This window comes from Passer domesticus, chromosome 8 (genome assembly GCF_036417665.1).
Source record: "Passer domesticus isolate bPasDom1 chromosome 8, bPasDom1.hap1, whole genome shotgun sequence".
In the NCBI taxonomy this organism is placed as follows: Eukaryota; Metazoa; Chordata; class Aves; order Passeriformes; family Passeridae; genus Passer; species Passer domesticus.
Genome location: NC_087481.1, coordinates 9,733,335 through 9,757,977, shown reverse-complemented (window position 1 = coordinate 9,757,977; position 24,643 = coordinate 9,733,335). Strand labels below are relative to the sequence as shown.

At 52.9% G+C, this 24,643-nt stretch overlaps 1 protein-coding gene and 1 pseudogene across 1 annotated transcript; both read right to left on the bottom strand.

Moving 5' to 3' along the window:
* The window catches only part of LOC135305578 (zinc finger protein 850-like), a 261,867-nt pseudogene that overhangs the window by 5,720 nt on the left and 231,504 nt on the right, over positions 1–24,643 (bottom strand).
* Positions 5,670–6,370, bottom strand: LOC135305692 (olfactory receptor 14J1-like; the record flags this gene model as incomplete). Its single annotated transcript, XM_064429443.1, has 1 exon — positions 5,670–6,370. A coding segment is annotated over one exon (555 nt), but the record flags the coding sequence as incomplete, so codon positions are not given.

The following is a 24,643-nucleotide window of genomic DNA, read 5'->3' as shown; positions in this document are numbered from 1 at the left end:
TGTTTTCAGAAACTGCACTCACTCTTCTACATTCTGGCTCCTGGACTGTTGTGATGCCTTAAGGAGCTGGAACAGAGGCTAGAGGGAGTTAAGAGGAATAAAGTGGTGTCCTAGGTTACAATATAAAGATGTATTTTATTCCCATCCTCAAGAGCTGTTGAAACCAGGAGGGGCATTGTTTTTTCCTTATCTCCTGTTAATGGGCCCATCAATGCCTTGCCACATGACTCAGAGATAACTCCCTCCAGGAGCCATTTCTGTTTAATGGACCCATGACATGACTCATAGAACGATATCAGCCCATTGTGAGATGCTCTGCCCAGGTAGGAGAGCAGCTAAGCATCCCCACCTGGATATAATCTGGGATTTGGGACAGAACAAGCTGTCCTTACCCACTGGTTTCGAGAGGCCAAGAGCTACCAGATCTTTTCTACAGCATCACCACTTCAACAAGACCATTTCATCTGGACTGCTACCACCACCCTAACTCGCAGGGTGTCATCAGCTTGTATTCTGACTCTGTCAGTGTTTTTTTTTCTTGCATTATTGCATGTATTTGGGGTTTTTTTCCCTTTTCATAATAAATTGTATTTCTGACTTGGAGTGTCTCACTGGTTTTGCTTTCAAACCAGAACATATATATAATATAATAAAATAATCAATTTCATATCTATGTAATTAAAAATGGATAACGAGAAATAAGGGTGACAATGGTAATATGTCAGCTTTGGCTGCTCACTGTGATACTAAATGCCCTACAGAAAAGAACTGACCAAGGCTCAACTGTCAGTGGTAAACTTTATGAGATTGTATACAAGAAACAAAGGAAGAAGGGATGAAATTGGCAATTTTTATAGGATTTGCTGATACTGTCATGTGGAATGCTTTATCTATTACTGTGAGAAATGCAGTGATTAAGACTTCTGGGTTTTTCATGTGCCAGACAATCCACAAGCTGCAGGATTGGTTGAATGGGTGAAGGATTTGTTAAAAGAGCAGTTGAAACAATGAGGAGATGGGAACCTGTCCCCATGGAGAACCCATCTCCCAGATGTGCTCCATGCCCTTAACAATGGCCCACTGGGGAAATGGAAACCCCCTGGCTGTGCACGGCTGCCCCCAATTTGCAACTACAACCATGGGCAGTGAGACTTGGACTGCCTGGGAAATTGTTGTGGGTGTGATGGCCCCTGGCAGGGCCAGCCCAAAGGCTGCAGGGCTGGACCTTCATGCATTGGAATTAATTAGGATAAATCCAAAGCAAATGAGAGCTGTCAATACTGAGACAGGAATTCAGATTCTTCCAGGACACTTTGGTTTGGTAACTGCTCGCTTGGAGCTTGGCCTTGCAAAGGGTTCATGTCATGGTAGGAGGAATTGATGCAGAATATCAGGGAGAAACTACAATAATTCTGTTAAACAACACTGAACAAGATTGGATTATTTAACTCCATGACAGGGTAGCACAGTAATTGATGTTGCAATTTTAAGAACAATTGAGAATAAAGGAGATCTGCCTCCAATCACCACCGTTTGTGGAGATAAAGGGTTTGGATGCAGCAGTCCTCATAATGGAGCCAGAGTGTGGGCCCAGAGGCCAAAAGGCTCTCCCAAGGCATGTGAAGGAACAGCTCTGGGGAAAGACAGCACTGAATCCTGAAACTTGAGCATGAACAATGGGAATATGTCCCTGCAGCCAAGTATTCTGTGTGAGAACAAGGAGATATTACAGGATACTGTTTTACACATCCTGCAAGACCAAATCTCCCTGTTTGCCCCAATGACCCCTTTGGAAAATGCTCTGATCCACAAGGCTCCCTGTGAACGCTGCTGTGACACCGAGGGACTTGCACACAAATTCCATCCAGGAGCCTGGGTGCCCTCAGCGACTGGGACACGGCCCCCTTCCAGCCAAAGGGGAAAGAGCCTCACCAAGCCTTGTTAGCCACAGACACCGTGCTAAATCTGAACAGCAAAGGACTTGGGGGCATTGTTCTGGAATTAAAAAGACACCAGCTCCATGGGCAACAGAATTATTGTTCCTAACCCAAATGAGACTGAAGAAAAAGAATGAGTAACCTTGTCACTGAAGTACTGCTGATGTCTGTAAGTTGTATCTTGAGTGTCAGCCAGAAACTTTGTTTGCCACAAACACCTCTAGTGTTTCACCAAGGATTCGTCATTAAATTCTTATGAGAATGTAAAGATCAAAGTAGCCAAAATACTCAAAATATCTAATTGCTGGAAATGTTCTCAACCGATGCTGGGAGGAATGGGGTTCCCTTGGAGGGCCCAGGGAGGAGCCCTGGATCCATCAGCAGCCCACAGTGGGAAATGGGAAATCAGACCTTTGGTACTGGGAATGGGAGCTGCTGGGTCTGTGGAGACTGCCCATAAACAGCTTCCTAAAGGATGGTTTGGGTCCTGTTTCCAGGCAATGCTGATGCCTCCCTTGAGGGTCCTTCGGCAACAACCACAAGGAAGAGTTGGGGCCAAGAGAACATTTTCCACCCATGGAGCGCCTTTGTTCTCAGAAAACCAAAGATTCTGGTTCACACTGTGCCCCATGTGCACTGCCCTGTCCTGCGGATATTACAGTAAAGATATAAATTGATTATTAGAAAAAATAGCAAATGATCCTGTTAAAATATCCAATAGTACATCCCAGGAGCTCCAACAAACACAAATGGGGCACAGCCTGGGATTATCTGCTTGCTGGCCAGGGAGGAACCTGGGCTCTCATGGGACAGGAATGTTGCACTGCTATCTGATGGGCTTGAAGACAGTCAGGAATCACCTTAACAGAAAAAGCAGTTGAAGAGTGGCAGCAAGAAGAAAATTTTTCTTGGTGGCATTGGCTTTGTGGCTGCCAAATTGGAGGCTGCTGTGAAATGAATTTGTGGCAGTGTCTGTTGTCATTGCAGTGTGAGCACTTGGTGTGTTATGATTTCATGTTAGAGTTGTTGTGACACTGTGCTGGAAATGGAGTATTGAGACTTGTCTAGAAAGAGACACAGTCTCAAGAAAAAAGGGACATTTGATAAAATAACAGGGAATAGCAATTAATTAGGGCTGTTTTAAAAGGAATGTGAATTATAGCTCTGAGTAATGAATTTGAACAGCACTTAATTGAAGAACAAGACGCAATGCCTTTATGCTCAATACCTAAATCTAAACTGTGTTATTGAAATAATTGTTACGAATTGTAGTTCCTCTGCAGATTAAAGGACCAAATTGAAGTCCTGAGGCCTCAGCACCAAGCCCTGACTGAGGCCTGAACAGCGGGCCCTGAGCCACAGCTCAGCTCTAGATAAACTTTGCCACCAAATGTTATATTTGTATCTACTCATTAATGAATCACTATGAGGAATATGATCTCTGTATGTGTTCATTGGTGAAACGTGGATTTACCTTTCTGTATTTAAAAACAGACAAGGCCCATCTGGCCTTGTTCGGGGGTGAAGGATCAAAGTCAGCTCCCTTGGTTCCTCCTTGAGCCCTGGACAGGCTTTGGGAGGAACCCAAGAGGAGGATGAAACCAGATGTTCCCACACTAGAAGTGCTGTCAGTTTGTTCATTCAGCACTGTCAGAGCTGGGCCCTCTCACAGCGGGGTTGGAGCCTCACCTGTGGCTGGAGGCACCTGCAGGAATTCCCAGTGTCCAGGAGTGGCTCTGCAGCCCTTGGCTGGGACAGCTTCCCCCAGCTGCTGTGTGGATCTGGGGGATGGTAAAGCCTGAGGGTAACTGGTGCTGGATCTTTCTTAATCACTGCAGGCAATCTTTGGTGGTGATGATTGGCTGCATTGCTGAGCTGCTCCTTTTGTAATTATTTCCTAATGATTATGTGCTTTGCTGAACTTCTCCTTTTGTGATTTCTTGCAGACATACATTATATAAACTACACAATTCCATTACATGGTGTTTGTGTCCTTGGTGCTGACCCTGCTCACTGGCAAATCTGACCCTGTGGGCTCCATAGAATCAAGGGGCCCTTGTGACACTGCAGGGTCTCCTGTAACCAGGAGACCATGGTGACCCTGTGGGGCTTAATGGAACCAAGGGGACATTGTGACACTTTGGGGCTTAATGGAACCATGGAGCCCATTCTGACACTGTAGGGACTCATACGGACCAGGCCCCATTGTTTCCCTCTCCCTGGCACTGCCCAGTTCAGCCTTTCCCTGCCCGTGTCCCAGCCAGGCAGAGCAGCAGAGTCAGGTCTGGCCCTGCAGCAGGAACTGCAGGCACAGGAGGTCAGGGACAGCCATTCTGGGTCTGGAATGCTCAGCAGATGCTCAGCTCGGGCAGCTCCTGCAGCCCCAGGGCCAGCCCCGCTGCCCAGCCCAGCAGCAGAGTTGGCCTCGGGGCTCCTCAGGCAGCTCCTGCTGGCCCAGGGACAGGCCAGCCTCTTGCCAGGGCTCCTCTGCACACCCACGGGCTCCTGCTCTGCTCCTGGCCCATGCCAGCTGCCCCCAGAGCCTTTCCCAGGGGAACACGTCTGTGCTGGCCCCAGCAGCCATTGCTGCAGCCCCTGCCCTGCTGCCCAGAGCCCTGAGCTGGGGCTGCTGCTCTGCAGAGCACGGGGGCTGTGCTGCCCGGGGCCCTGGGCTGCCTCTGCTGGGCTCTGCTGCTCAGCCTGGCACACAGAGGCAGCTGATGGTGCTCCCTGCACTGACCCCCTCCCACACAGGCTCTGCGGGGCCATGGAGGGGGCTCAGAGGTGCCTGCCTTGTGCCAGGGCTGCCAGAGGGGCTTGGGGCTGCCCTGGATCCTCCTGGGGGAGTTCCCTGAGGCTCAGAGCAGGCAGTGCCCAGACTCCTTTCCCTGGGCCTGCTGTGTCCCTGGGCTGCAGAGCTCTCCTGGCTCACAGCAGACATTCAGTCCTTGATCTCGGGGTGAGCCCAGCCTGGCCAGGCCTGTGCCCAGTGAGCTCCACTCCCTGCTGCTCCCTGGCTCACACTGTCCCTGCAGGTCCCCTGTGTTCTCCTGGCAGCTCCCAAGGCCCTCCAGACAAACCTTGCCCTGCCATCAGCCCTGGCACAAGCTGCAGAGCCCCAGGAAGGTTCAGCTCAGACCATTCAGCATCTGATGGGCACTAGCCACCAACAAGCAAAACCTGACCCAGACCTGAATTCCCTGAAGGCTACCCTGGGCCTCCGATCTCATCCCACTGAGCTCTTGGAGAACAAGGAACACAAGGAGCCTCTTGAGAGTCCTGAGAGTGACTCTGGAGGGGAGCAAAGCCTTCCTGCCCTGCGCTCAGGAGGTGCCCTTTGCTGGTGGAGCTGCTGTGCTGGAGCCCAGCTGTGTCCCAGCAGTGCCCATGGCCTGTCCCTGCCTGAGGGCACAGCACAGACATGCAGCAGGACAGTGACCAAGCTGCCAGAGCACTCCGGCCTTGCACCCACAGCAGGGCTGGGAAGGAGAGGGTGGAGCTGGGAGGAGCAGATGTGGAAAGAGGCAGGGCCATTGTCCCTGGCCGTGCTGCTGTGCTGGGAGCCCCTTCCCTCCACCTCTGCTCACAGGCACTGCCCCTGCAGAGCCAGAGAAGGGCTGAGGAAATGCCTTGAGCACACAGCTCAGGATAGCCACTTCTTTTTATTCACATGCACAAGGAACAAGCTACCTAAAAGCCTTTGTGTTAAAAAAGAGAATATCGTGTAGAAATACTCAGAGTAGTACTGCAGTATCTTATAAAAACATTATAACACCAGAAAAATAATAGGAAAAATTCCCAGTGACAAAATGGACAAATAGGAAAAAAAGGCCAAGATTGTCAAGAATTACATTCTGAAGGTTCTGGAGAAGAAAAGTTTAATGTTTCTGAAAAGATACAGTCATCATTTTCCTCAGGGCATCCTTGATCTCCTGGTTCCTCAGGCTGTAGATGAGGGGGTTGAGGGCTGGAGACACCACCGAGTACAGAACAGAGACTGAGAGATCCAGGGATGGGGACGAGATGGAGGGGGGCTTCAGCTGAGCAAAGATAACAGTGCTGACAAACAGAGAGACCACAGCCAGGTGAGGGAGGCAGGTGGAAAAGGCTTTGTGCCGCCCCTGCTCAGAGGGGATCCTCAGCACAGCCCTGAAGATCTGCACATAGGAGAAAACAATGAACACAAAACAACCAAAGCCTAAACAGACAGAAAACACAAGAAGCCCAAGTTCCCTGAGGATGTTGGAGTGTGAGCAGGAGAGCTTGAGGATCTGAGGGATTTCACAGAAGAACTGGCCCAGGACATTGCCATGGCACAGGGGCAGGGAAAATGTATTGGCTGTGTGCAGCAGAGCATTGAGAAAGGCACTGGCCCAGGCAGCTGCTGCCATGTGGGCACAAGCTCTGCTGCCCAGGAGGGTCCCGTAGTGCAGGGGTTTGCAGATGGACACGTAGCGGTCGTAGCACATGATGGTCAGGGGGCAAAACTCTGCTGAGATGAAGAACAGAAAGAAAAAGAGCTGAGCAGCACATCCTGTGTAGGAGATGGTGCTGGTGTCCCAGAGAGAATTGTGCATGGCTTTGGGGACAGTGGTGCAGATGGAGCCCAGGTGGCTGAGGGCCAGGTTGAGCAGGAAGAAGAACATGGGCGTGTGCAGGTGGTGGCCGCAGGCTACGGCGCTGATGATGAGGCCGTTGGCCAGGAGGGCAGCCAGGGAGATGCCCAGCAAGAGGCAGAAGTGCAGGAGCTGCAGCTGCCGCGTGTCTGCCAATGCCAGCAGGAGGAAGTGGCTGATGGAGCTGCTGTTGGACATTTGCAGGGGCTGCACATGGGGACCTGTTTATGGAGAAAGGACAGTGACAAGTCAGGAGAGGCTGCTTTGAGCCAAACCTGGGCAGTTCCATGCAGACTGTCCCACCGGGACTCACCCAGCCTTGTTCCTGCTCTGGGAAATCCTTCCCCCAGCCTGAGCTCCAGTTGTGCTGGCTGAGTGTGCCAGGAGCAGCCAGGGCTGTGCGTGGGGACACCCAGGAGAGCAGCTCAGAGCTTGGAAGGGCACAGCAAGGAGATCCCCAGTTGTGCCCATGATGGGATCTCAGGGAAGGGGCTCAGCTCATTCCCCTTTCCCATGGACTGCTTTGCCCACAGCCCCACATGTTCCAGGGAAGCTTGGACACCCCATTCCCATGGACACTCCTGCCTGGCAGGAATGCCAAGGGCAGTGCCTGACTCAGCTGCTGCAAATGCCAGAGCCTCCCTGAGAGCAGCAGATAACAGTGACAATATCAGGGCAAGGCAGAAACAAGAGAAGATGTTGTGGTGCTGTGCCTGAGAGGGCAGGGCAGAGACAGCCGGGCACTCAGGACAGTGTTCTCGTGCCCAGCTGTGCCCGCACCTCCCACACACCAACAGTGTCCTCCTGCCCCAGCACTGCTCTCTTCAGCCCCCTCTCCTTGCCTGAGCATCTCCCTGGGCCTGGACATTCCCTCCTGAGAGGAGCCTTGTCTCTGCCAGCGCTCACAGAGCCCATCCCACCCTGTGTGCCCTGGCCCCAGCCCTACAGAAACCTGCCTGTGTGCAGGGCCCTGGCTGGGGCAGGCTCTGTGTGCAGGTGGGCAAGGGCAGCTCAGGAGAGCCCTGCTGGGCCCTGCAGAGGTGATGCTGCTGCTGTCCAGGGCTGAGGAGTGGCTGAGGGCCCTTTGGGAGGCTCCCAGCAGAGAGACTGACCAGCCAAAGTTACAGTTCCGGAGTCTCTGTAAATGATCAAACATTCCTTTGATGATCTTGTGTGTCCCTTTCACTTGAGAATGTTCTGGGACTCTGGGATTACAATTCCTATTCTGCTTCTCTCGTCCCCCTGTTCTCTGTAATCAAAAGAGGAAAAACCCCTTGCAACTGTGTTAGAACAGTAAAGTAAAAAACAGACATTTATTGGAAGCTTCCAGGTGTCTCACTGGGAGTGGGGCACACCTGGCCCCTGATTTCAACAATTATTAAGGTTGATTAATTACGTTATTTAACAGGAACATCCAATAGGACATTCAGTTAGCCCAGTTACACACCCCTGGCTCATGCCATTGGAGTAGGTCCAAGGGTTTCTTTGCCTTCACTTTTTGATATGACTGCTCACATTCTGGTCAAAATCCAAAACGTTCGTCTTGTAGGTCCTCTTCCTTATAATAAGACTACAGAGTATTTCAGGAATATGTTTAGAAAGTCAGGCTACTGCTCTAAACTCTGAGAAAAAGGTTAGGAGACCTACCAGAGTTAATTAAGGATTATGGCTGTATAAGCATATAATAGTTGTTTAATAGAGTTAATTAAGAGTTTAATAGAGTTAAGTAAGGATTATATTTTTAAAACTATATAATAGTAGTTTACAAGGCTACAAATATATGAAAAATGTATAAAAAGCAAAAATCTTTTTCACATCACCCCAATTTTCCCATCCTTCTCAAGGAAGGAAATTGAAAACACTCTCAGGAAAACTCCTGATCTTTCCAGCAATGCCAGGCTCACCTTCTTTGGGAAGTGTCCTCCGGAGCTGTGCCCAGGCTGGTCTGGGGCTGGGAGCAGCCCTGCCCCACCCAGCCCCTCTCAGCAGCAGCACCTGCCCTGCTCAGGGTGGCTCCTTCCCCCCACAGCTTCTCCCCAGCGCTGGGAGCAGCTCCCCGGGCCGGCTGAGAGCTGTCCCTGGCAGGCAGCAGAGTCCCTGCCCCAGCACAGCGCCCTGGGCTGCAGGAGCCTGCTCTGCAGGACAGCCCTGGGCACCCCTGGCTGCTCTGCACAAGAGATAATAGAGAATGTACTCACAGGGTCTGCAGGCATTGGGATGTTCCAGCTTTAGGAGATGGCTCCAGGAGCTGCAGCTGCATTGTCCTGCAGCCAGAGGTTCCTGTGCCAAGGGCTGGCAGTGATTCTGCTCCAGGCACTTCCCAACACCTTCCCAGCCCTGACTGATTGAAGCTCTCTGTGCCTCTGGGCTGTGCCCGGGCTGGCTGCAGGCAGTGCCCCAGCCCTGCTGGGCTGGCAGAAGAGCTGCTCATCAAGAGAAATGTGCTTTTGAAGCTCTTCTTGCTTACCAGGAGCTGCCTCTGTGCCAGGAGCCCAGCCCAGCTCAGCAGCACAGACACAGCAGCAGGACTTTAATGACCCTCTGGGGCTTTGTGCTCAGGCCCTGAACATCAGTCCCTGAGAGGCAGCTGAAGAAACCTCTCCAGAACTCCAAGGCAGAATCCAACTCCAAAGTTTCTTGGACTTTTAATGGGTCCCACTGAGGTACACGACTCAGAAAGTGTCCACAGATCCCAGGCAGAGCAGAGAACTGGAGGCAGTGATGCCAGGTGGGGACAAAGAGAAGCCAAGTCTTGGTGGCCTGGGGCACAGCAGCAGGGTCTGTGCCACCAAGGGCTGGGAGGAGACACCTTGTCCTGAGGCCCTGGGGCCTCCTGGCACAGCCCCAGCCAGGCTGGGCACTGTCAGCCCCTTGTCCTGCCCTCAGCATCCCCCCTAGCCCACATCCCAGTGGCCTCCAGGATCTGCTGGAAGGAGTCCCTGGGGAGCCTGGCTCAGCAATGGCCCTGGGGGCTCCTGAATGCTCCCAGGGACTGCAGGTTTTTCAAAGGACTTTGGGTTTTGGTTTATCTTGACTTTCTGAGAAGTTTGTGCAATCATGGCCTCCAATTATCTGCTGTAATTAGTCCCTGGAGAGGCTTTGTCAGTAACAACACTCAGTTGGGCTCATTAATACTTCAAGGTACTTCAGTTATTTTAAGGTACTCGATGTTTCCCCTTTGATACAGACTCTGTGAGAGGTTTGTGCAATCATGGCCCCAATTATCTGCTTTAACAAGTCCCTTGAGATCTTTGTACTGACACTCAGTGGGGCTCATTAATTCTTTGAGGTACTCAAGGTTTTAAAAGTACTTTGGATTTTCCTTTTCACACGGAGTCTTTGAGAAGTTTTTGTGCCATCCTGGCTCCCAATTCTCTCCTCCAAGGAGTCCATGAGGAGCCTGTGTTGGGATGGAACTCAGTGTGACCCATTCATGCCTTGACACACTTTGGGGCTTTCTTCTGACTTTGACTCCTGGACAGGTTTGTATAATCTCCTCTCAGGTCCTGAGGTTCCAGGGCTCAGCTCTAAATGCACCATGGGGCTTGTTAGCATCAAGCAAGTCCTGACAAACCATGGCTCTGCCTTGATTTACCTCCACTCTACTGCAGTTCATTAGGAGGGTTTCCTTTTTCAGTTATGGAGAAATATTTCAAAGAGCTTCTAGCAAGTATGTATTCCTATTTTAAAGGGTGTCTTTTATTGCTGTTCTTATTACACAAGAGGTGATTGCAGCATCAGTGACTGATATTGATCCAGCAGGGACTCTCCTAAGGAGCTCTGGCCTGCTCAGAGAAGCTGTGCCATGAGGTCTGATGCAGCATGGACAACCTTGCTCCACATTCCCCATGCCCATTTTGTCTCTCCTCACTCACCTGGGACCTGCTTTGCTCAGAGAACTGGCTGTACACAGCCAAAGAGGGGTCATCTTCTATTGTATTTTGAACCAATCTAAAACTCCTGAGTTTCCCTGTTGAAAACAGACATCCTCCTCAAGTGTGTGCCAAGCCCAAGCTGCCACCAAGGAGGTTCCCCTTCCCTAAGGAAGAACCCTGAAAGGAATATTTTAGACACACAGGAAGTTCTGCAATAAACACAAATCCAGAGTTTGTTCAGGGCAGAGTTAGACCAACTCCTGACGGACAGACCAGCTTTGAACTCCTTGCAGCTGAAAGCTCCGAGTTGGGAGGTGTGGGAGAGACCCAGGAGTGAGGGAAGGGAAATGCAGAGCACCCAGCAAGTGCTTCTGTGCAGACAGGCTGTGAGGAAGGGCACTGCAGAGCTGCCCTGGGCCAGCTGTGGGGGTGGATCATCATCCCAGTCTGCACTGGGCCATTACAAGACACTGTTGGATGGACACTGCACCGACCCCAGCGCACCAGCCCATTGCTCAGGGCTGCTGTCACTGCCCAGAGCCAGAGGGGATCCCTGGCTGGGGGCTTGTGCCATGGCCACCTGCCCTGTGCCGCACTGGCCGCTCAGGCACCAGGAACCAGCAGCAAAGGGCACTGCCAGGGCCAAAGGCCAGGTCAGCCAGACAGAAAGGGGCAGTGCTGGCACTGTTTCCATGGCAGCCCTCACTGGGGGTGACACCTGGGTCACCTGTCCTGTCAGTGTCCATGGAAAGCCCTGGCAGGGACTGAGGGCACAGACACTGGCACTGAGACACTGCTGGGCCGGGTGCTGAGCACAGGGCTGAGCACTCAGAGATGGTTTTGTTCTTGCTGAGCTGCAACAGAGCCAAGGCCTGTCCTGCCCCTCCTCCAGCCACCCTGGGCAGGGGCTGGGGCTGTGGGGAGCTTGGCAGGGGACACAGCCAGGACAGGTGACCCCAACTGACCCCAGGGATACCCCAGACCACAGGACATCATCTTCAGTGTATGAAGTGGGGGGAACAAGGAACACAGGTGGAATGTTGGAGTGATGGTTTTTGCCTTCCCAGGTAACTCTTAGGCAAGAGGGGGCCCTGTTTCACCAGTGGGCAGGGTCAGTACCAAAGACACAGACACCAACTTAAGGAATCCTGTAATTTATATAATGCACAGCTGCAAAGAATTACAAAAGGATAAGCTTAGCAAAGCACATAATCATTAGCAAAGAATTACAAAAGAAGCTCAGCAATCCATCCAGTCATTACTAACAAAGATTGCCTGCAGTGATTAAAGAAAGGTCCATCACCAGTTACCCTCAGACTTTACCATCCCCCAGATCCACACATCAGGTGGGGCAGACAAGGACTGCAGAGCCACTCCCAGACACTGGGAATTCCTGCAGGTGCCTCCACCTTTGCAGGCAAGGAGCCTCCAAGCCTTCTGTGAAAGGACACACCTTTTACACTGTCAAACAAACAAGCTGACATCACTGCTAGTGTGGGAACATCTGGTTTCATTCTCCTGTTTGGTTTCTCCCAAAGCCTGGCCAGGACTCAAGGAGGAATCAAGGGAGTTGACTTTGATCCTTCAGCCCCAAACAAGGCCAGATGGGACCTTGTCTGGTTTCTGAATACAGAAAGAGAAATCCATGTTTTATCAAGGAACACATCCACTGATCATGTTGTTAATAATGCTTTGTTAGTGAGTGGATACAAATATAACATTTGGTTGGAAGGTTCATCTAGAGATGAACTTTTCCTCGGGGCCTGTTCAGGCCTTGATCCCAGCCTGTTCAGGCCTTGCTACTTGGATGGGTCCTGAGACCTACAATGAACTACTAGCTTCATAACAATTCTTTCAATAACACAGTTTAGATTTCGATATTAGGCATAAAGGCATCTCCCCTTGTGCTTCAAATAAGTGCTGTTACATTTCATTACTCAGAGCTATTCACATTCCTTTTCAAACATGCCTAAAGAGTTGCTACTATTCTCCCTTATTTATCAAATGCCTCTCTTTCCTTGAGACTGTCTCTTTTAAGACAAGTCTCAATATTCCACTTTCCAGCACAAAGTGTCACAACAACTCGAACATGGAATGTTAGAGTGCACACCAAGTGCACACACTGCAATGATGACAGACACTGCCACAAATGCATTTCACTGCAGCCTCCAGTTTGGCAGCCATGAAGCCAATCCCACCAAGAAGAATTTTCTTCTTTCTGCCACTCTTCTCCTGCTCTGTCTGTCAAGGTGATTGCTGACTGTTGGCCTTCAAACCCATCACTGACAGCAGTGCAACATTCCTGTCCCATGACAGCCCAGGCTCCTCCTTGGCCAGCAAGCAGATAATCCAAGGCCATGTGGTTCTGTGGAGTCCCCATTTGTGTTTGTTGGAGCCCATAGGATGTGCTACTGGACATTTTAACAGCATCATTTGCTACTTCTTCTAATAATCCAGCCAGTCAACTACACAGTACAGGGCAGCACACATGGAGCACAGGATGAACCAGAATCTTTTGCTTTCTGAAACCCAAGGCACGCCTTGGGAGGAAAATGTTCTCTAGGCTCCAGGTCTTCCTTGTGGTTGTTGCTGAAGGACCCTAAATGGTGGCCCTGCAGCCAGGAGTGGGGTAACACTGACACTGACCAGCTCCAGCAGCCCAAGCTCTACTGACATTGGGAGGGATGGTAAAGCACAAAAATCCCCTCACATTGTGGCCTCTGTAACTAGAACAGGCTTCGGTTTCTCCTGAAGGGAAATCTTAGTGAATCCTGTCAAACGGACCATTGTATTCCTGTGTTTTCTTGAACTGTCCCTTCACTGACAGTTACAAGTCAGAGCCCATGGACTGAGTTCTGGCCAGCCCACAGGGTGGGCCCTCCAAGGGAACCCCATTCCTCCCAACTTCAGCTGAGAACATACCCAGCAATTACTGACATGGAGTACTTTGGCTACCCTGATCTTGAAATTGCAAGAACTGATCATTAAATTTTGATTACTAATCCCTTGGTGAAACACTGGAGGTGTTTGTGGCAAACAAAGATTCTGGCTGACTATCAAGGTACAACTTACAGACATCAACAGTACTTTAGTGACACTGTTCTTAATTTTTTCTAAATCTCATTCGAGATAGGAACAAAAATTGTGTTGTCCATGGAGGTGGTGCCTTTTTAATTCCAGAAGAATGCCCCCAAGTCCTTTGCTGTTCAGCTTTACCATGTTGTCTGTGGCTAACAAGGCTTGGTGGGGCCCTTTCCCCTTTGGCTGGAAGGGGGCCGGGTCCCAGTCCCTGAGGGCACCCAGGCTCCTGGATGGAATTTGCGTGCAAGTCCCTCAGTGTCACAGCAGCCTCCACATGGAGCCCCGTGGATCAGAGCATTTTCCAAAGGGGCCATTGGGGCAAACAAGGAGATTTGGTCTGGCAGGATGTGTAAAACAGTATCCTGTAATACCTACTTGTTCTCACACAGAATACTTGGCTGCAGGGACATATTCCCATTGTTCCTGCCCAGGTTTCAGGATTCAATATTATCTTTCCCCAGAGCTGTTCCTTCAGCTGCCTCGGGAGGGCCTCTTGGCCTCCGGGCCCACACTCTGGCTCCATTATTAGGACTGCTGGATCCAAACCCTTTATCTCCACAAATGGTAATGACTGGAGGTGGATCTCCATTTTTCACAATCGTGCTTAAAATTGCAACATTAATAATTGTGCTACCCTGTCATGGGGTTGACTAATCCAATCTTACTGACAATTGTTTAACAGAATTACTGTAATTTCTCCTTTATATTCAGCATGAATTCCTCCTTTCCTCCTGCCATGACATGAACATTTTGCAAGGCCAAGCTCCAAGCAAGTAGTTACCAAACCAAAGTGTCCTGGAGGAATCTGAATTACTGTCTCAGTATTGATAGCTTTCATTTGCTTTGGATTTATCCTCATTAATTCCAATGCATGAAGGTCCAGCCCTGCAGCCTCTGGGCTGGCCCTGCCAGGGGCCATCACACCCACAACAATTTCCCAGGCAGTCCAAGCCTCACTGCCCATGGTTGTAGTTGCAAATTGGGTGCAGCTGTGCACAGCCACGGGATTTCTATTTCCCCAGTGGGCCATTGTTAAGGGCATGGAGCACATCTGGGAGATGGGTTCTCCATGGGGACAGGTTCCCATCTCCTCATTTGTTCAACTGCTCTTTTAACAACCCCTTCACCCGTTCAACAAATCCTGCAGCTTGAGGATAGTCTGGTACATGAAAAACCCTGCAGTCTTAATCACAGTGTTTTTCACAGTAACAGACAAAGCACTCTGCATCACAGTATCAGCAAACCCTGTAAAAATAGACAATTTTATCCCCTCCTCCTTTTTTCATTGTATACAATCTCACAAAGTTTACCTCTGACATTAGGGTCCTGGCCAATTCTTTCCTGTAGAGTGTTTAATGTTACATCCCTGGGCAGCCAAAGCTACCAAATTAGTATTGTCAGCACTATTTCACATTATTACTATTTTATACGTAGATATAGATATTGATATAGAAATATAGATATAGCTAGACAAGTATAGACATACATATAATATATATATATATATATAAATATATATATTAAGGTCTTATTATACTATAAATATGTACATAGTTATTTATCATATTAATATTTCACTTGCACAAATGCATCGGAGCTCAAAATTAAAATCTTCTTCTGTTGCTCCATGTGGGAGCATTCCAACAAGAATTGTTCCTTCTTGAGGTGCTGTTTCCAATGTACTGTTAACAAATTCATCTTTGTCTGCCCAAACCCACAAGTTCTTTTCCTTTTCCGGATGCAATTTTTGGATACATTTTAAGACAACCAGGGGTTCAGCTTATTTTAACCAACTGCCCCACTGCTCACACGGTGCTGCGACCTCAGCCCGCTCCGGAGCCAGAGAACTCTAGGGAAGGGCTTCCCATCTGGGAATTTCTGATGGCACCGACTCCTCGCATTTACATTTAACAAGAGACATTTTGCTGTGATCTGGCCAGACTCTACCAGTTTTGTTTTACCAGTGGGCAGGGTCAGCACCAAGACACAGTCTCCAACTGAAGGAATCAGTGTCATTTACTGCAGCTCAAAGCAGCAAAGGATCACAAAAGGAGCAGCTCAGCAATGCACCCAACCATCACCACCAAAGATTGCCTACAGTGATTAAGAAAGATCCAGCATCATTTACCCTCAGGCTTTACCATCCCCAGATCCACAGAGCAGCTGTCCCAGACAAGGGCTGCAGAGCCACTCCTGGACACTGGGAATTTCTGCAGGTGCCTCCAGCCACAGGTGAGGCTCCAACCCCACTGTGAGAGGGCCCAGCTCTGACAGTGCTGAATGAACAAACTGACAGCACTTCTAGTGCAGAAACATCTGGTTTCATCCTTCTCTTGGGTTCCTCCCAAAGCCTGTCCAGGGCTCAAGGAGGAACCAAGGGAGGTGACTTTGATCCTTCAGCCCCAAACAAGGCCAGATGTCAGATTTCATGGCCCTGTCTGGCTTGCAAATACAAAAAGATCAATACATGTGTCACTAATGAGTGGCTACATCTATCACAGTGCTAATGACCATGCATATTTCATCAGTGAGCAGATACAAAGATAACCTTTGCTTGGAAGGTTCATCCAGAGGCCACCTTTGGCTCAGGGCCTGCTGCTCAGGCCTCACTCAGGGCTGTTGTCCAGGCCTTGGCACTTCAGGGACGTGGTTTAGTGCTGGGTTTGGCACTGCTGGGTGACCAGCTGGGCTGGATGAGCTCAGAGGTCTTTTCCAACAGAAAGGATTCTGTGATTCTGTGATTCTATCTGCTGAATTCAGCTAGGTCCATGTTAGCAGCACTCATTTGCTCAGAAAGTCTCCTCTTGCTCAGCTCTTGTGGCCTGAGGCTTCAGCTCCTTCAGCTGCTGGTGCTAAGCTGCTCATGCTGAACGAGACGACTTGGAGAGAAGAACACATTTCATCCAATTCCTTCTGGGACACGCAGAGGGGAAGGTGTGGAAACAGGAGCAGTGTTTGCTGTGGCCTCCTCTCTGCCCTTCATGCCTTTCAGCGCTCTGAACCAGCCAAGAGCTTTCTCCAAGTGTGCAATGGAGCAGCTGCTCCTGCTCTCATGTCTTGACTCACTCCAGTCTCTGACCTTGCCTGGTTTTGTCCCTCTTGCTGTGCCCTCTGCTCCCCCAGGGCTCAGTGGCTGCTGCCCAGGACTGTGGGATTGGCACAGATCCAGTGGTCGAGATCCTCCTTTCTGTGGCCTTGGAGCTGCCTGGGCACAGCAGCCTTTTCCATCTGGAAGCTCCCCATGGACAGGGAGTCGCCAGCTCTGTTCCTTGCACAACCTCCAGGAGCCCAGGGCTGCCATCTCAAGTCCCTGCTGGCACTGGGGGCTCCCAGGTGCCTCAGGCTGCTGTGACACCGCTGCACACGGGAGGGAAGAGTGGCAGGGGCTGTGCTGAAAGTCAGCTCCATCTGCTGCTGCGGCTGCTGCAGCTGCTGTGGGGTCATTTGTCCAGCCCTGGCCCAGAGTCAGGGATCAGATCCAGGCCCTGCTGCTGCTCCCTCGGGATCAGCCCCAGTTTGGGTGTTGCTGTCAGGGCCAGCAGGAGTGGTGGCTGGAGCAGCAGGTGCTGACAGTGCCCCAAGCCCCGGGGCTGGAGGGGTCCCTGGGCTGGGGCTGGGAGGGAGCTGCCCCTTGTTCTCCCTCTGCCCCAAGCAAAGCTGGGCCGGGCACAAGTCGGGCAGCACAGCCACCAGGGAGCCTGCGAGTCTCTTCCAGCCCTGGCTGCTCAGAGTTTGGGCCTTGGAGCTTCAGGTGGCCAAAGGCAGCTGCTCCGGGTCCCTCTGTGTGCCCCCATGTTCAGCAGTGCTGCTCTGTCAGTCTGTGCCCAGCAGTGGGGAAAAGCCTCAGCCCTGCAGGGCCAGGAGCTGCCGGGCTCTGCCTGAGCAGCTCAGCCAGCAGGAAGGGAGCTGCTCCACATGGGAACCAGGAGCAAAGGGCTGCAGCACCTCGTGCTGGGGTAGAGCCCAAATTCTGAGAGGGAATAACAGAGTTATTCATGTGCATTGCTGCATTGGCACTGCAGGTGCTGTGCCTACAAACACAGAGTTCAAAATGTGCAAAAGAATTCTGCAGCTCTTGACTGGATCAGGATGTCAGCAGTGCTGAACTCCAGCTTAGTCCAAAGGAAACACTTCACACCTCTGCTCATATCTGCTAGATTTTTTTCTTCAGGGTATCCTGAGAAAAGTAAACAGAGGAGGAGCCTACATTTTCATTGTTTATCAGAAATGTTTCTCTTTTTGCTGTACATTCCTTTCTCGGATGATTTTTCTGTTAAAAAAGGAAAAAAGAAAAAAATATGAAATATAAAAACAAAAAACAAACGTGTAGTGAAAATCTTCTCCAACTTTGGATTAAGAGGGAACTGGTATTTTTAAAAAGAGAACTCAGTTACTTTGGCATGGATCTATCTTACTGACATCAACATCACTTTTTTAAAAGATTCTGGGTTTTGTTTGCAATATTAAGTTATTTTAAATTGTGGTTGAATCAATAAGAAATTGAAAGATGGATTGTGTATGACTGTGTCTTGAGTGTAAAAATATTGCAGTTTGGAATTTGGATTTAAAGTGTTGGAAATGAAAGTTATAAATCCCAATGGATTGTGTGACAGCAGCTTTTCCTAGAGGATGTGCAGCACTCCAAGGACTTCATCAGTGGGGTTGGGGGTACTTGGACCTTTGTCCTGTGCCACTCTGAGATGTCATGGAATGGAACTTCGCCTGCCACCAGCCCAGGTCACCCTCTGCCACCAAAGCTCCTTGGACCTTGTGCCCCCAGGCAGGCACAAAGTGTTTGTGCTGCTCCCCCTTTTGCACAAGCCCACAGAGAGCTGGGATTTTTCCAAGTCTCATGTCTGCGTTGGGCCATATTCCTAAAGAAGCAGCAGCCCAACCTGATGAATATGGTGAGTTATATGGATGGTTGTGAGCTCTACTTCCTGCCTAGAAATCCTGAAACTGCTTCTGAATGCTGCTCCTTCAGCTCTGGGACACCTTCTCACACAGAGCTGGGAAAAAAAATCTCCTGGCCACCAGTTAAATGGCGAGTTATGCCAAAGTTAGAGCTCTGTGGGAAATCTCTATCCATCCCTATCCTATTAATATACCAATATGTGGGGGTGTGCATGGATTTGTCTTGTGTACAAAGGAAGGAGTGTGCAAGCAACGTGATTGACACTTTCACTGTCCGTGTTCATCCCATACCCATGGATACAGAGACACCCAAGAGCCCCTGGCACACACAGACCCTTCTGTCCCTGGGTACAGAGACATCCAAGAGCCCTGGCACACACAGACCCTTCTGTCCATGGATACAGAGACATCCAAGAGCCCCTGGCACACACAGACCCTTCTGTCTCTGGAGGATGGAGCGTGGTGGGTGGGGGTGGTTGGTGGGCAGCGAGTCCCGGACAGCAGGCCAGACCCGGCTCCAGCCCTGCCAGGCCCTGCCAAGGCTCAGTGCAGGATCCTCTGGAATGGGAAAGCCATTCAGCCTTCTCCCTGCCCAGAGGGGCAGTGCTGGCCTGGCAGCACAGGTTGTTTTCCCCTCAGGCTGCAGGAGATGAGAACACAACACTTGCCAGCACTAAGTGCGAGGCACAGCTCCGGGTGCTCCCCATCAACCTCAGCTCTGGGAGCACTGTCTGCCCCAAGCTCCAGGGGCTGCAGTGGGAGCCCGGCTGGGCTCTGCCCTGGGGCCATCCTGCAGGGACAGCTGGAAACAGGGAGCATTCAGCTGCCACAAACAGCCAAGCCAGGGCTGCAGGGCAGCTGCTCCAGCCTGGACTGCACTGCTGTGTGCTGTGCTCTGGGGCTGGGGCTCCCCACACAGGGGACTGGACTGGAGTGCCAGAGGAGACAGAGAAGCTTCAGCTTCAGCCTCACTGAGGTGGGTGCATTGGCTGGGAAGAGTGGGGAGGCTCAAGGGGATTCACAGAGCTCATCCTGCTGCAAGGACAAGGAAAAGGGAGTGGGAACTCAGCAGTGAGGAGAGCTGAGGGCTGGAGAGTGGCTCTGAATGATACTAAAATGCCACTAGACCTCTGAGACATTGCTGCTCCTCAGCCAGTGACAGCATGAGTCCCTAAACCTGGGGCTCGGCCTTCCTTGTGGTCAGAGGCATCAAGATAGGCAACAGAGTGATGGAGACAGCAATGGGCTGGGAATTCACTGGGGGGAAAAAAAGGGAGCAGTTGAGAAGTAAAAGGCAGGTGGGGGAGAGAACTGTTCAGAGAAGGGCTGAGCTACAGCTTGAGCAAGCTGAAAAATGTCATTTGGAGTCCTCCCAGATTGATTTCATTTCAGAAGGTATTGAACAAGTTTAATTTTTGGGAGGTGTCATGTTTTCCCTTGGAGATGTACACTCTGCAAACTTGAGCTGTGTTGCCAAAATGCTCAAGCAAGTCTGTGCTGCAGGTGACACCATTTCTTCTTTGGCTGATTCCGGCCCGGTGCTGAGCTCCAGCAGAGCCCTGGCAGAGCCCAGAGCAGCCTCAGCATCCGCAGAGCCCGGCTGCAAGGAGAGAAAGCAGAAACTGCCCGTCAGCTGATGGCTCCTGTCCCCTTGTCCCAGCTGCCCGCAGTGCCCAGGCCATGCTGGCTGTGCCCAGAGCAGTGCCCAGAGCTGCCCATCAGTGCTGCCTTTGGGAGCAGGGCAGGAGGGCAGGACATGTGCCCAGCCTGCAGCCAGCCATGGCACATCCACCTGCTCAGCAGCTGCCCAGAGCAGGATGCTCCTGTGCTCGCTGCCATCTCCCAAAAGCTCTGATCCCACCCTGCCAAGCAGACGGGGACCCACCTCATGCCATCCATGGCTGGAAGAAAAGCTGGTCCCAAACGATGTCCTCAGCCTGCTCCAAGGGCACGGCCCATCCACGCCGCAGCTGCTCCCAAGAACTTCCCGATCCAGACTGGACCAACCAGAATGCTTCCTCTAGAAAAACAAACAACAAATTGTTGAAAATAGATTACAGACAAAAAGGGAAAAAAAGAACAAAGGGAAAAATCATATCTCTGTGAGGGGATTGAGGAAGGCCCAAGCCCTGCATGCCAGGGAAAAACCCAGCCATGTGTGAGCAAAGCCCAGGCTTCCTCCCTTCCCCCTGCACTGCCCCCCACAATAACCGTGATCCCAAAGCAAACAAGGGCAGTGGAGCTGCCCAAGCCCTTCCTTGCCTGCACAGCAAAGCAGCCCCTGCACAGGTTCTGGAGTCCCACCTCTGCTCCCACCATGGGGGTTTGTTTGTGTTGGGCTGGCTGCCCCAGCCCCAGCCCGGGGCACAGTGGGTGCTGGGGGCTGTTGGCAGGGCCAGGAGCCCACTCCCATTTCATACCCACCCCAGCCCATGCCCCCAGCCCTGCCAAAAGCAGCTGGGCAGCTGACTGAAGAATTAGTTGCATCCATCCCAGCAATGAGTGGGGTGGGAACTTTTGGGTTGAGGCCAGGCTGTGCAATGCCCAAATCTGGGAGCATCCCCCTGCATGTGGACTCATCTGTAAATTTGCTGTGCAGCCAGGCTTTGAAGAAGGTGCCAGAATTGAAGTCCATCATCTTAAGCTTACCAGTGGCCAGGTCCAGGAAGAGGCTGTCATCCTTGATGTGATCCTTGCTGTCCCCAGCAGCAGCAGCCCCACCTGGTACAGCTTCTCTGGGGGCTCCTTCTACTTCCCTGGGGTGAGACCAGGCTGTCAGGGTTCTGTCCAGGGCCCCAGCTGTCAGGGAACCAGGACAAGCAAAACCAGCTTGGATGGTGGCCACCAGTGCTGGGCAGAGCAGCTCAGCTCCAGCACAAGGGCTGTGTGCTCCCATCTGATGAGCCCTGGGCAGTGACACAGGCAGGACAAAAAAGTCTGGGGTTCCTTTGCTTCTCATTGCCAAGGCATGTGTGCAGATGTAACTTACCGGGGCCCTGCAGCACAGTGTGCCTGTGGCTCTCTCCCTTCTTCTATGGCAGATGAATATCCTGCATCCAAGGATGACAGAACACCTCTTCTAATGAGGGTCTGTCCCAGTCCAGCATGGATAAACACCGCCTGATCAGATCTTGGCATTCTGGGCAGAGAAACCAGAAACCGCTGGTCAGTTGGAGAAGGCTCCTGTTGGCTTTGCCCAACCATTCCCTGCCCAGGCCATGCTGGATGTGCTCAGAGCTGGGCCTAAACTTTCCCATCAGTTCCCTGTTTTGGAGGCGAGCGGGAGAGCAGGACATGTGCCACCTCCTCAGCAGCTGCCAGAGTGGGATGCTCCCGAGCCCGCTGCTGTCTCCCAGCACTGGTATTGCACCCATGCCCAGAGATGAGGATCCACCTGAAGAAAGCCGTTGTGGCAGCGAGAGCTGATGGTCCCAGCTGATGTTCTGGTCCCTCCTGAAAGGGTGCTCCCCGCAGACCATCTGGTGCAGCACGATACCCAGGGACCAGATGGTAGCTGGCTTGCCATAGTACCAGCCAAAATGGGTCCATTCTGGGGGGCTGTATGATGGTGTTCCTATGGAATACAGATGGAGTTCATCAGGGGGATGCTGCTGCTCCCAGAGGCTGGCCCCAGCATCCCTGGGCGTGCAGGGGCTGCCCCAGTGGTACGCAGGTTGACCCACTGCCCCTCTTTCCAACACATGGGGTTGGAAAAGAAGCCATCGGTGTTGGAAGAGGGCAGCAGAAGCCCTGGCAAGGCCCAACCATGACAGAAACACACTTAGTGCTGAGGGAAAACCATGCCTTCATCCTCCCTGCCTGCATTGCCCCAAAAAACAAACCCAGAACAAACCAGGTGAGTGGAGGAGCCTAAGCCCTTGTCACCTGCACACCAAACTGGCTGGGGCACAGGTTCCAGGCCCCCCCATCTCTGCTACCCTCACCTACGGGTGTTTTTGTTGGGCTGGCTGCCCCAGCCCCAATCCTGGGCAGAGTGGTGGGCAAAGGCTGCCAGCAGGACTGGAAGCTGGCTCCCCACCCAGCCCTGCTCAAACCCAACTCAGCTGAAATCTCAGGGCCATGAAGGGCAGCAAAAGGGAGAATCCCCGCTGCCACACCCAGCTTGGGCCCTGAGATGCTGGGCCATGAGATACCAGAACCAGGAGCACACCCCTGTGTAGGCTCACCTGCAAAGCGAATGTAGGCTGTCTCTTGCAGGTAGGTGCCACAGCCGAAATCAATCAGTTTGGCTTGCCCGGTGGCCAGGTCAACGAGGATGTTCGCTGGCTTGATATCCCTGTGGAGGACCCCGCAGCTGGTGCAGTGCCGCACGGCCTCCAGCACCTGCCGGAACAGCTGCCGCGCCACCCCCTCGGACAGGAATCCCCGTGCCCGAATGAAATGGTGCAGGTCCTGACAGTGCTCCGGGCGCTCCAGCACCATCAAGATGTCGTTGGGGAGCTCAACCCACTCCAGCAGCTGGACCACGCCGGAGAAGCCACTGGACACCTTGTCCAGCAGCACGATCTCCAGGGGCGCGCTGGTGCCGTCGGGCTGCGGGAGGAGCACGATGCTGTCAGTGGGCCTGATGCCGTGCTGGGGGTCAGGAAGCCCTCAGCCAGCCCGGGATGCTCTGCACCCTGCTCTGGCCCCATGCCCGCTCTCCCTCGAGGCGTCCTGGCAGCCCCTACCCTGCCGGGCCTCAGCTCATCCCTGCCCAGCACAGCACCTCGCTCACTCACCAGCTCACCCCAGTGATGGACGCAGTACCGTGGCACCCTTTTGATGGCCACCTGCAAGGCAAGTGCAGAACAGGGCTCAGCTCGCTGTCCACCCTGCCCAGCAGCATCCTCCTCCCGCCTCCTCCGCCCTGCTCCTCCTCCTCCACCCCCTCCTCCTGCGCCCGCCGCCGGCCCTGCCGCTCACCGGGGCGCCGTCCGAGAGCCGCGTTGCTGCGAAGACGCTGCCGAATCCGCCCCGGCCCAGCAGCGAGCCCAGCCGGTACCGCTCCTTCAGGCGCTGCTGTGCCTTCCCTGCGGGCGGGACGCGGCTGTCAGCGCTCGGCCCGGGGCCAGCAACGGCCCCCGAGCGCCCCTCACCCGCCCCGGCCCGGCCATCCCCCGGCGTTCGCTCTCTGGAACAAGACAGCGGCGGCTCGGGGCCGGGGGCCGCGCTGCCGAGCGGCGGAGCTCGGGCCGGGCAAGCCGCAGCGGAGGCGGCGGGAGCGGCGGGGCCGCGTGTGTCCTCCGCGGGCCCCGGGAGGAGCCGGGGCCGGGGCCGGGGTCGGGGCCGGGGCCGGGGCCGGGGTCGGGGTCGGGGCCGGGGCCGGGGTTGGGGTCGGGGCCGGGCTCGGGCTCGGGCTCGGGCTCGGGCCAGGCGGAGCCAAAAGCCGGCAATACCACCCCAGCCCCAGGCACTGATCCCCGCCCAGCAGCGCCACCGCCAGCACGGCCAGAGCCGGGCTGAGGCCAGGAGGCGGCGGGACGGCCGGGGGCGGGCACGGGGCAGCCCCGCCCGGGGCCGGGGGCGGGCCGGGGGCATGGCCCGGGCGGGCACGGGGAGAGGGAGGCGGGGAGAGGAGGGGAGACCGGGAAAGGGAGAGCGGGAGAGGTACGGGACAGCGGGAGAGGGAGAGGAGAAGGGAATCAGAAGTTTCTTGGCTCGCTGTCGCTTCTGCTGCTGCTGCCGCTGCTGCCGCTGCTGCTGCCGCTGCTGCCGCTGCCGCTGCCGCTGCTGCAACTGAAGCTCCGGGGCCGTTTGTCCCCGTGTCCGTTTGTCCGTTGCCCGCTCGCCCCCGCCCCGAGCCCCACGTTCCCCGAGGGCAGCCCCTGAGCCTCTGCAAACACGGGAACTTTGCCGAGTTCAGCCAAGAGCCAGAGTCTGGACTCCTGCACAGTGGCTCAGGAATCCCCTCGGTCCCTGCTGTGCATTGTCCCTGCTGAGGGTCAAACACTCTCAGAGCGCAATCCCTGAATGCAGAATTTGTACCTGACACAAACACTGCACTTACCTCTCCAACATTGCTTTCCAAGAAAAACAGGGGAAGCCAAACTGTGTGTAGGTCATGGTATCTTAAAATGTCTAAAACTTGCCAACTCATGGATCTTAGAGGTGAGATCTGGTTGGAATTAATGGGATGGACAACTAGTGCAAGATGGAAAAGGGGAGCATAAAAATAAATCGAGAAAAACGTCTTGAATTGTTTCAATTTTCATTTAAT